Source organism: Eptatretus burgeri, chromosome 10 (assembly GCF_056783735.1).
Source record: "Eptatretus burgeri isolate ZD-2024b chromosome 10, Ebu_testis_v1, whole genome shotgun sequence".
In the NCBI taxonomy this organism is placed as follows: domain Eukaryota; kingdom Metazoa; phylum Chordata; class Myxini; order Myxiniformes; family Myxinidae; genus Eptatretus; species Eptatretus burgeri.
Genome location: NC_140970.1, coordinates 54,305,187 through 54,318,058, shown reverse-complemented (window position 1 = coordinate 54,318,058; position 12,872 = coordinate 54,305,187). Strand labels below are relative to the sequence as shown.

Here is a 12,872-nt window from a genome sequence, read left to right as displayed (position 1 = left end):
TTGGGGACAGCAGCAATGGCATTGGTGACAGTTGGACTGTTCCTGCTGGTTCAGCTCGGTACCTGGATCTTGGCGTGCCTGGCTCTTGGCATACCTAGTTATTGGCGTACCTGGCTGTTGGCATACCTGGTTCTTGGTGTACCTGGTTCTTGGCATACCTGGCTCTAGGCGTACCTGGTTCTTGGCATACCTGGTTCCTGAGGGTGATGACGTGACATCGATTGGTGTTTGAGCCTGTTTGTGGGTGAGTGCACGGCGAGGCAGGGCACTGGTAGCGGAAACGAGCCAAGCTGTGGAGAGCTCATTTGGAGAGGTTGACCAAGGCACACTCACACATTTTGGGTTATTTTAATCGACGCACAACGACTTCTTCCTTGGTAAGCCGAGACTGGATTTCTCTTTCCCTCTGAATGATCTAATGGGTACCCGTGTCTCGTGTTTAATTATGAAGTAAAACATAGTGATAAGCATCTGCTCTTTGTCCATTTTTCTATGAATTCTTATTGAATTCTTTATTTGGTTGATATTATTTTGTTGATTGAACATTTGATTGATTAGAATTCATCCATTTAATCAACAAAGCAATAAAAAGTCCTTCAGTTTATATATTTTTCTTAATAACAATTCCTTATTGACATTTCAACTTGTCCGTGATTGTCATTTCCTTCCATTGATCCAGCATTGTCTGAACCTGGATAGACTGGGAGATTATAATTCCCAAACGAATTAACATGTCAGAGTCGGCGTGCACCAGCAGAAAACGTTCGGCCGTATTACTAAATAATCTAATCAAGATAAGATTGGTGCATCGCCGAGGGTGCGTTCCCCGGTCAGGAGGCCACGTGACTTCGAGTTAAACGGCAAATTAAGTGGTGGCCACTAGAACTCGTGGTTAACTGATTAGCGTTTGTGGTTGTTAAGCAACCCACTGCACCACGAAGTTAAGTGGGAGCGGTGGCCCCAGGTCCATTTCTTCCGAGGGGAAATGAGGATTAACCTCTTCAGAATACACTCGGTACCCGTGGCCTTAAGAAAACAAGCTCAAATGAGCTAAGATCCTCGTCCTCATAATGATGACGTCATAAAAACGAACATGACATCATTGTGATTTATCAGGTTGGCGATAAATTATCTGTGCTATTGCCCGGCTTGATTCCCGCAAACAAAATTCAAACAGCTTGCCGAGTTTTGGAGATAATGGTATAGGCGATTGCTATTAGCGGCGATATTATGACGTCAACTTTTTTTCGAGGAAGAATTTCCAAAATCGGAGATGGTTACTGCCTGCGCGTGGGCTTTCTGCATATACATGGCAAGTTTCACGAAGATCCGATGAAAACTCTGGGTTGTGAAACAAAAAATGTCAAAAAATAGGAATGACGTCATAAAAATTGATATGACATCATAGTGATGTATCATATGTGCGGTAATTCATCTCTGCTAATGCCCTGTTCGATTCCCGCAAACATAATTCAAAAAGCTTGCCCAGTTTCGGAGATAACTTTTTAGGCGATTTTCATTAGCAGAGATATTTTGATGTCATAACTTTTTTTCTAGGAGGAATTTTCAAAATCGGAGATGGTTACTGTCTGCGCAGGGTATTTTTACATATACGAGGTGTGTTCAAAAAGTAACCAACCTTAATTTTTAGTGCGTAAACAAATGAAGCGAGGGAGGCGTGCTTTGGTGCACATATGGAGGCGATCCTAATCCGTATGCGTGAATATTTTCCCGCCTGCAGAAGCTGTCAGTCGCAGACAGGCCGCCGATGAGTGAGGAAGTGTAAGTGAGCGCCGTCGGATTTCCGTTTTTGACAAAAAGACGGATCACTGTGATCTCATCGCCAGTGATCACTGTGTTGAAGAAGTTGGGATCGCTGTTCACAGTCTCCAGCATGTCCTGTGCGATCTCCAAATGGAGTTGTTTCTGCTCGATCGTTAGCAGCTTTGGCACGAACTTCGCTGAGATTCTCCTTAAGCCAAAATCCTCAGTCACAATGGAATGAACGGATCCAATGCTGACGCCCACCTCGTCTGCAAGTTCTCTGATCGTGATTCGACGATCCTGCATCAGCAGGGTCCTCACTTGGTCAATGACGATATCATTTCGGGATGTTGAGGGCCTACCAGAACGTGTTTCACTTTCCACTGATGTGCGACCATCTTTGAGGCGGTTGGTTGTACCACTCTTTTATCTGGCCTGTTGAATCTTGCAGATCGTTTCCACTTGGGAATCGGCAAGCTTTACACAAAATTTGATGCAGTAGCTTTCTTCAAGTTTCTCCGCCATTTTGTCAAAAATGAAAATCCGACGGCGCTCACTTACACTTCCTCACTCATCGGCGGTCTGTCGGCGAGTGACAGCTTCTGCAGGCGGGAAAATATTCACGCATACGGATTAGGATCGCCTACATACGTGCACCAAACCACGACTCCCTAGCTTCATTTGTTTACACACGAAAAATTAAGGTTGGATACTTTTTGAACACACCTCGTATATGCCAAGTTTCAGGAAGTTTCGATGAAAACTGTAGGCTGTGAAACAATAAAGTCCACAAGAAAAAGATGAAGAACAACAACGTGAGTAAGACTTAGAGATCCTCCTCGAGGATCTAATAAGTATATATACGATATATATATATATATATATATATATATATATATATATATATATATATATATATATATATATATATATATATATATATATATATATATATATATATATGTCTTTTTTGTTCATGTTAATCTTAATATTTTGGTTTTTATAACAATTAATTTTTGTGTAATCATAGTTTACATTTATACCTCTTATGTATTCATTATACTTGTAGAGTACCCCGCTCTGTGGGTGATCATATTCCAAGCATGCAACACATTCTTCTGAAGCATACCTTTATTTTGGGGGTGTATAGGCATCTGACAGCTCTGTATCGGTAAAACATAAAAAATTACTTGCAGGGCACTCGGTAGAGCGCATAACTCTGCCAAGCAATGCCTGATCCATGAGAACATATCGAGCCCAACACATTTTTGAACGAGAAGGGCACTCGGTAGAGCGCATACCAATGCCACATAATGCCTGACCCATGAGAACATATCGGACCCAATACATTTTTGAAATATCATGCTATACAGGACGATATCGTTTTTGGCCCAATCACTCAATGGTGAAGAATCACTTTTGAGATTAAACAGTTCTCTTATCCAGATCTGGATCCAGATCTGTGATCACACACCCAACCTGTCCACCAAGTTTCATCCAAATCCATCCAAAACTTTTTGAGATACTATGTTATATATTAGTTTAGCCATATCTCTCAATGATGAAGAATCACTTAAAAAATTATCGGATTCGGATCTTTACCAAAGTTGAACCAATTCTTCCTTGTCACACATCCAACATGTCCACCAAGTTTCATCTGAATACTTCAAAAACTTTTTGAGGTATCCTTCACACAAACAAACAGACAGAAAGGGGTGAAAACATAACCTCCTTCACCTTCAGTGGCGGAGGCAATAACGATACCTGCTCGCCATACCGGGGTTCTGGGGAGGGTTGGGACAACACTAGGGATGAGTGGGGTGGAAGGAGGGGGGTGGTAGCAAAGGGAAGCGCTACTCCTCCTCCAGTTCTGGGCCGATTACATCCAGACTTGATACATAGGATCAGTCTGACTCCATTTAATGTATAGGGGGGTTTGTTTTTTTAATCTTTGCCATTGGGGGGAATGCAAATTCTCCATGTAAATGTGTATCGTGTAGCGCCGCCTCGAGGTGGCAGAGGGTATTACAAGTCTCCATAATTTTTACAGTACAGTATTCCTGTCCCCACGTTTTCCAGTGCATTGAGGGGTTTTGAGTTATAAGCAGTTGGTATGTTTTTGCTTCATGCAAGTAACCTGGGGTTCTTTTTTTTGCCTACCATGTACAGAGCTGTTAGTTGCCTACACACTGCCCAAATAGAGGTTCGTGTCAGAAGAGTACGTGTTGCATGCTCAGAACAAGATCGCCCGTAGCGCAGGTACTCTGCTGGTAGATATGAAGTCCTCCCAAGTAAAAAATTATCAGACAAAAAAAGAGCTTTCCCTTTGGAAAACAAAATGTATGGCATTTTAGAACTGTGTTGTCAAACATTGACTGGCATGTTAATGAGGAAAAGTTGAGAACCTTTCGTGAAAAGGTATAATAATGATCTGTTTATCTATGGAGCCCATATTTTACTTTAATTATTATGTTCTGAAGAGCAAATAAAATTTTAAGAGAAATTCAGACATTATCTTGTGAACCAGAGTAATAACTTGAACCAGAATCTTATTTTGCTCTGAGTAGTACAATATTTTATGTAAGGACACAAGTACTGTGAGAGAACAAAAACGAGTCGACCTTGCACAAGGAACCTTACATCATGGATTGCTGCGAAGATGTCAAACCGTTTTGACAGGCATGTTGACGAAGGATAAGATGGGCAGCTGCAGGAAGAAGGCCATCCCACTCAGTTGATTCCTTATGAAGGTATGAAAAGATGCATGGTAGTTGTGTTGAGTGAGCATTTTAAAGTTCTTATCAAAATAATTGCACATTTTCAAAGTTTTCAATTGCAAGACTGAAATCTTTGGTGATTTTCCTGCAGCAAATACACGACTTTCACGATCATGATAAGTTACCAAGCATTGCTTAATACTGAGCAAGGCCAGAGGAGAAAGCACCGCTTGGTGGCGAGAGAGTGAAATGACAAAGGTGAAAATCAACACACATATAAAAGTGCATCGGGCAGAGTATGGCTCTGCAGAAATGAGCTGGCAAGACAGGAAGATTGAACAAGAGACGAGCCAAGGAACAAGAACTGCCAAGTCCATGAAGGGCTGTGTGGAGCCTCAATCCATGAGCACAACTGAAAAGAGACTTGGGAGAGAGCCAGTGCACCAAGGATGCTGGTCAATTTGAGAAAAGCACCAAATTAAAGAGCCCAGGTCGGTGATTACAGCAGTAGAGAGAGAGAACAAGAGAGAGAGAGAGAGAGAGAGAGAGAGAGAGAGAGAGCGAGAGAGAGAGAGAGAGAGAGAGAGAGAGAGAGAGAGAGAGCAAGAGAGAGAGAGAGAGAGAGAGAGAGAGAGAGAGAGAGAGCGAGACAGAGAGAGCACGCGAGAAAGGGAGAGAGGGAGAGAGAGATAATATATATATATATATATATATATATATATATATATATATATATATATATATATTCATGTACAGTCAGTCCGAGCATGACTCAGCTGAAAGACCATAGCAGTAGCAGGGGAGCTAACTCAAAGAGTACAGTAGGGGACAATAGGGCAAGCAAAGAGAGAACAACAACTGCATGGTCGTGCCAGCTAAAAAAAGCATTAGCCCCACAGAGACTAAGCTATGGATGTTTGGACCTGAGGTGGTGAACAGTACACTAAATGCCAGTTATCCCAGGGATGGGCTGCCTCTGGGATGGTACAACATGGAACACCCTCCAGACCCAAGTGCATGTTTCAGTGTGGGTTGTCAGCTTTGCACTGTTCAGTGCATCAGGTAGGATTGGGCGAGCTATGGGCCAACTCTGATCTCTCTCGCCTAACCTGTTAACCTTTGTTCACCTTCTTACACCCCTTATTCCTAGTTGCAATAAAATCTAAGAAGAATCTGTCTGTCTTGGTATTGTTATATTTATACGTTTGAAATGTATATCGTTTGGTATCATGTTCTTCTTCTGGTTCAATGTTGAGCTTTGCTCGTGTGCAGAGCTCTTCAAATGCAGGACAGGAGGCAGCCGCCGGAAACGAGAGACAGCAAAACATACGAACACACAAACACACACACAGACAGACACTGCACTTCGCATTATATTATTGATCACATGTGAACAATCAGATTAACATGTAAGCAATGATGGCTCAACATGCGCACTTTATTCTCCCTTGCTGAAAATACATATTCCACCTACTGGATTTCCTGTGCTGATGTTGTGTTGAAGATAAAAATAAAAAAAACACAAATTATTACCTCTGTCACTGAAAGTGGACAGAGGTTGTTTTCCTCCCTGTCTGTCTATCTATCTGTGAGCAGAATATCTCAAAACGTTATGCACAGATTCGGACAAAACTTGGTGGACAGGTTGGGTGTCTGACAAGGACGAATCGATTTGATTTTGGTGAAAATCTGGATCCAGATAAAATTAAAAATTTTAATTTACACAGTTATTCTTTCATAATTGAGAGATAGGACCAAACATGATTTACAGTACAGCATGATATTTCAAAACGTTGGACGAGTTATGACAAAACTTGGATGAGTTTGGAAGGTGATGAGAACAAGCCAATTCGATTTCAGTTCAGGTCTGAATCCAGATCCGGCCCATCAGTGGGATAAAAAAAAAACTTAACCTGTTCAGCCTGGTGGAAGTATACGCTTTACCGAGTTCCATTTGAGTTACCCTCGCCAAAGGAGAGGGTATTGCGTTTGAGTCCGTTTTTTTACGAATGAAATCTTTAGATTTCAAAAGTATATTGATGACTTCCGTCCTCTGTTTGTGTGTTTGTTACTTACGAAATCTTTCGATTTCATAAGTATATTGATGACTTCCGTTTCTGTTTGTTTGTTTGTTTGTTTGTTTGTTTGTAGGCACGATAACTCGAGAACGGAAGAAGCTACCAATGTCAAATTACACCACGTGATTCAGGAGGTGATGGCTAGTGCTGATTAGATTTTGGTCAAAATCGGTCAAAGATCAAGGTCACAGTGAGGTCAAACATCCAAAAAATGATAACTCGAGAATGGAAGAATCTACCAATGTCAAATTACACCCCGTGATTCAGGAGGTGATGGCTAGTGCTGATTAGATTTTGGTCAAAATCGGTCAACGGTCAAGGTCACAGTGAGGTCAAACATTCGATTTTTAGATGGTTTGGTACAGAATCATCGCAGAAACTTCTGGTTTGCGTCGCGACCTTCTCCAGAGACAGCTTTTATTAGACAAGGTCAGAGGTCAAGTTGACGATTTCGGAAGTACCAGTCTATGACTGCTTGTTTGTTTGTTTGTTTGTTTGTTTGTAGGCACGATAACTCGAGAACGGAAGAAGCTACCAATGTCAAATTACACCACGTGATTCAGGAGGCTGATGGCTAATGCTGATTAGATTTTGGTCAAAATCGGTCAAAGGTCAAGGTCACAGTGAGGTCAAACATCCAAAAAATGATAACTCGAGAACGGAAGAAGCTTCCAATGTCAAATTACACCACGTGATTCAGGAGGATGGTGGCTAGCGCTGATTAGATTTTGGTCAAAATCGGTCAAAGGTCAAGGTCACAGTGAGGTCAAAATCCAAAACATTCGATTTTTGATGGTTTGGTACAGAATCATTGGAGAAACTTCCGGTTTGCGTCGCTACCTTCTCTCGAGACAGCTTTTATTAGACAAGGTCAGAGGTCAAGTTGACGATTTCGTAAGTACCAGTCTATGACTGCTTGTTTGTTTGTTTGTTTGTTTGTAGGCACGATAACTGGAGAACGGAAGAAGCTACCAATATCAAATTACACCACGTGATTCAGGAGGGTGATGGCTAGTGCTGATTAGATTTTGGTCAAAATCGGTCAAAGGTCAAGGTCACAGTGAGGTCAAACATCCAAAACATTCGATTTTTGATGGTTTGGTGCAGAATCATCTGAGAAACTTCTGGTTTGCGTCGCTACGTTCTCTCGAGACAGCTTTTATTAGACAATGTCAGTGGTTAAGTTGACGATTTCGTAAGTACCGTCTATGACTGCTTGTTTGTTTGTTACTTCCGAAATCTAAAGATTTCGTAAGTATATTGATGCCTTCCGTTTCTGTTTGTTGCTTGCTAAATCTAAAGATTTCGTAAGTATATTGATGCCTTCCGTTTCTGTTTGTTGCTTGCTAAATCTAAAGATTTCGTAAGTATATTGATCACTTCCGTTTCTGTTTGTTTGTTTGTTTGTTTGTAGGCACGATAACTCGAGAACGGAAGAAGCTACCAATGTCAAATTACACCACGTGATTCAGGACGGTGATGGCTAGTGCTGATTAGATTTTGGTCGAAATCGGTCAAAGGTCAAGGTCACGGTGAGGTCAAATATTCGATTTTTGATGGTTTGGTATAGATAACTCGAGAACGGAAGAAGCTACCAATTTCAAAGTACACCACGTGATTCAGGAGGGTGGTGGCTAGTGCTGATTAGATTTTGGTCAAAATCAGTCAAAGGTCAAGGTCACAGTGAGGTCAAACATCCAAAACATTCAATTTTTGATGGTTTGGTACAGAATCATCGAAGAAACTTCTGGTTTGCTTCTCTACCTTCTCTCGAGACAGCTTTTATTTGACAAGGTCAGAGGTCAAGTTGACGATTTCGTAAGTACCAGTCTATGACTGCTTGTTTGTTTGTTTGTTTGTTTGTAGGCACGATAACTCGAGAACGGAAAAAGCTTCCAATGTCAAATTGCACCACGTGATTCAGGAGGGTGATGGCTAGTGCTGATTAGATTTTGGTCAAAATCGGTCAAAGGTCAAGGTCACGGTAAGGTCAAATATTCGATTTTTGATGGTTTGGTACAGATAACTCGAGAAAGGAAGAAGCTACCAATGTCAAATTACATCACCTGATTCATGAGGGTGATGGATAGCGCTGTTTAGATTTTGGTCAAAATCGGTCAAAGGTCAAGGTCACAGTGAGGTCAAACATCCAAAAAATGATAACTCGAGAACGGAAGAAGCTACCAATGTCAAATTTCACCACGTGATTCAGGAGGGTGGTGGCTCGCGCTGATTAGATTTTGGTCAAAATCGGTCGAAGGTCAAGGTCATAGTGAGGTCAAACATCCAAAACATTCGATTTTTGATGGTTTGGTACAGAATCATCGTAGAAACTTCTGGTTTGTGTCGCTACCTTCTCAAGAGACAGCTTTTATTAGACAAGGTCAGAGGTCAAGTTGACAATTTCGTAAGTACCAGGCTATGACTGCTTGTTTGTTTGTTTGTTTGTTTGTAGGCACGATAACTCGAGAACGGAAGAAGCTACCAATGTCAAATTACACCACGTAATTCAGGAGGGTGATCGCTAGTGCTGATTAGATTTTGGTCAAAATCGGTCAAAGGTCAAGGTCACAGTGAGGTCAAACATAATTCCGTAAATTCACGTGGAGAAATGGAGTATTTTTGCTTCGCTCGACGTTACGAGTTCGTTTTAACTTCGATTTTAATTTCGTCTTCAGTTTTTGCGATCGCTTAGGACGCTTAAAACTCGGTTGTCGAAATTCTGGTAAAAATCGGATGTTTTGGAGACGTTTTAAGATTGTATAAAAAATATTTCACTCGACGCGTCACGGGTCGTCCCATGATGCAGTGCGCTCGAGCAGACGCGTCGTTGAGTTACATTAACGTATAATTGCATGGAGAAATGGAGATTTTTGCTTCGATCGACGTTACGATTTTTGATGGTTTGATACAGAATCATCGTAGAAACTTCTGGTTTGCGTCGCTACCTTCTCTCGAGACAGCTTTTATTAGACAAGGTCAGAGGTCAAGTTGACGATTTCGTAAGTACCAGTCTATGACTGCTTGTTACTTGGCAAAATCTTCGATTTTGTCAAGTACACTGAACAAAAGTATAAACGCACCAAGCGCAAAAATATAAACGCACCAAGCGATTGTTACTATTTTACCTCGAACTCATTAATACTAAATCTTCACAACAATTTGGTTATAGAATCCATGACAATTGAGCATTAAATTTCAAAGAGTTCCTTGAGAATTCTGGCGACAGTCTTTGCGCTACAACGGCCGACACAACCGAGGTGTCACTGTCAGAGTTCACACAGTCAGTAGCGGGTGTGTCCACCGTTGGCGTCGCGCAGAGCGGTGCATCTCCGGCGCATGGAATCACCAGATTATCGATGGTGGCCTGAGGGATGTTTTCCCATTCCTCCTGGAGAGCCACACGGCGCTGGCGGACGTTCTCTGGGACTGCGTAACGTTGTCGTACGCGTCGATCAAGAACGTCCCAAAGGTGCTCGATGGGCGACATGTCGGGAGAATATGGAGGCCAGTCGAGGACATCAATGTCCTCCTCACCGAGGAAGTCCATGCAGATCCTGGCAACATGGGGGCGAGCATTGTCGTGCTGAAACGTCACATGGTGAAGGCGCACAAACGGCACGATGATGGGTCTGAGTATCTCGTCCCTGTACGGCTGCCCGTTCAAGTTGCCTTCAATGAAATGAAGCCGAGTGCGCTCTCCATGTCATATGCCTGTCCACACCATAACACTGGCACCACCGTGTGACACCCGACGAAGGACATTGGCGTCAGTGTAGCGCTCCCCAGCCCGACGCCAGACGCGGAGTCTGCCATCAGCCCGATACAGCTGGAACCGCGACTCATCGGTGAACAGCACTCTCCTCCATCGTGCGAGGGTCCAGCGCAAGTGAACATTGGCCCAGTTCAGTCGGGTCTGACGCCGGACTGCAGTGAGGTCGAGTCCCCGGTGTGGTCGGCGGGCTCGGAGGTTGGCCTCCCTCAAGCAGTTACGCACCGTCTGGGCTGAAATGCGCCTGTTATGCAGCCCGACAGTCTCATCGGCAGTCCTCGTGGCCGGTCGGAGTCGATCCCGGAGATGTTGCAGCCTCATGTGACGATCCTGACCGGCGGTGGTCGCACGTGGTCGCTGGGCATGTGGGCGGTTCACGGTGCTTCCAGTCTCTCTGAGGCGCGTTCTCAGGCGGCTAATGGTGGAGTGGTGGACATTGAAGTGTGCTGCAACGGCCCGTACTGACGTCCCAGCATTCAGCATGCCAATGGCGTGCTCCCTCAAGATTTGTGACATCTGTGGCATGTTGACATTTGGCACCAGTCCACATTTTGGGGAGGCCTTTTATAGGGCAAGCTATAGGGAGTGTTTGTGTCCTGGTCACGCTCACTGACCATCACTCTGTCAAGCCCCATGGTGCTCATGGGAAGGATTACTCAACGTGTGAGTCCACACACTCAGAGTGGTCAATTTCAATGGGAACATCTGTCTTGAGCAAAACAAAGGAACCATTGCTCAAACATATCATCGGTTTGACCATTTTCCCATAATGGAAATCTTGACTTAGATATTTAGGTTGGTGCGTTTATATTTTTGTTCAGTATATGTTGGTCTGTTCCGTTTGTTGGTTTGTTTGTTCGTCCGGTCGTCTTCAGCCCAAACGGCGGGACCAGTCATTCTTAAATTTTTACACCTGATAGGCAATCCACCTGAGACTTTCCGCATCCAAACCCCGTCTTAATCGGACTAAACGTCACGACGTGACGTCACACAACGTGAAAACACATTTTTGGACTTAACTCAGTAACCGGAAGTCGTAGCGACTTCCTGCTGACGCCAAAACAAACTTCAATAGAACATCTAAATGTTTTAAAATGCATGTTAGTTCAAATTATGCACAGTTTTCGCAAGCGTATGACGTCAATGTTTTTAGCTATTGGCGTGATTTTAAAAAAATTCTATTCGTTCTACAGGTCACAATTCTTAACCGATTGGGATGAAATTTTAATAGCTGATAGAAATCCACAGTGCAAAACGATATGTGACTTTTGGTGATGTTCAACATCAGGATCTGGATTCTGCATCACTTTATATTATCGCCCATTACAAACCAATGGGGAATTTTGTGAATTACACATGACTATTTCTCAAACAGTTTTGCACTTATTATATTGAAACTTATACTGTCTATTTATGCGTGTAATATTAACATGTGTACAAAGTTTGATCGAAATTGACCCAAGGTCAAGGTCAGGGTCACCCAAAACATGAAAAGCACATGTAAAATATACATTTTTGTTTTACAAGATATTTCAAACCTGACAACTGGATCGTAAAGCTTGTTGAAAAGCAATGTTCCTATGTATTTTCAAATATTTTCTACGATCAGAATCAAGGCAACAAGCACCGATGATAAGTTGTTGAATGTCACATTGTGGCTTTAAATGAGTTGTGAAAATTTTCAATCTGCTGCCGTTACCATGACAACGCGCACCTGATAATTGTTATTTGTGACATCGCATCATTTTATTCATGTACGAACAAATTAACACCACACATTCCATGACATAACAGCTTGGACCACCACACGGAAAGGTCAACTAATTCGCCAAGTGTCGTGCTAAGCACGATTTTTCATTTGTTTGTTTGTTTGTCTGTGTTTGTTTGTCCGCATAGAACTTTCGTGTTTTTCTCCGCAACTGCTTGTTGGATTGAGACGAAATTTTCACCATTGGTGCAACTACTAATGTTATTATGACATCATAGGTCACATGGCGTGGCAGCAATGTTGGAAAAATGGAAAAAAAATTGGAGATATGTATCTCTGAAACTGCACCAAGGAACAAATTGAAACTTGACACATAGCAAATACTCCTCATGGGGAATAAGTGTGATTTTTTTTAATGATGTCATAGGTGCCTTTGTTATGACATCATAACTGCATATGTAGAACGTTACATCTGATCAGTATGAAAATTTTTGAGGGTCATCTAGGGATAAAATGGTCCACAGAAAAAAAATTTGATGTCATCGGTCACGTGATTTGGCAAATATATATATATATATATATATATATATATATATATATATATATATATATATATATATATATATATATATATATATATATTGTTGTGGTTGAGGAAATTCGCAAACCACCATTCAGGTCCCATAGGAGAGATATCTCTGTAAGTATATGTGTAGTTAGCCCAAACCCGTTGTTTAGAGGGGATAAATGTCATTCATTCGGGCTGCGACCCTTCAAGATAGCCGTTTTTCTGTTCTATCTTTATTTTGAGCCAACCATGTCTCAACAGCCAT

General features: G+C 42.2%; 1 protein-coding gene across 1 annotated transcript in view; it reads right to left on the bottom strand.

Moving 5' to 3' along the window:
* LOC147018600 (BAI1-associated protein 3-like) overlaps positions 1 to 12,872 on the bottom strand; it is a 315,606-nt gene that overhangs the window by 239,564 nt on the left and 63,170 nt on the right. Inside the window, 1 exon segment of the mRNA XM_085898430.1 lies at positions 4,405 to 4,505. Coding sequence (XP_085754556.1) covers positions 4,405 to 4,505 — 101 coding nt within the window.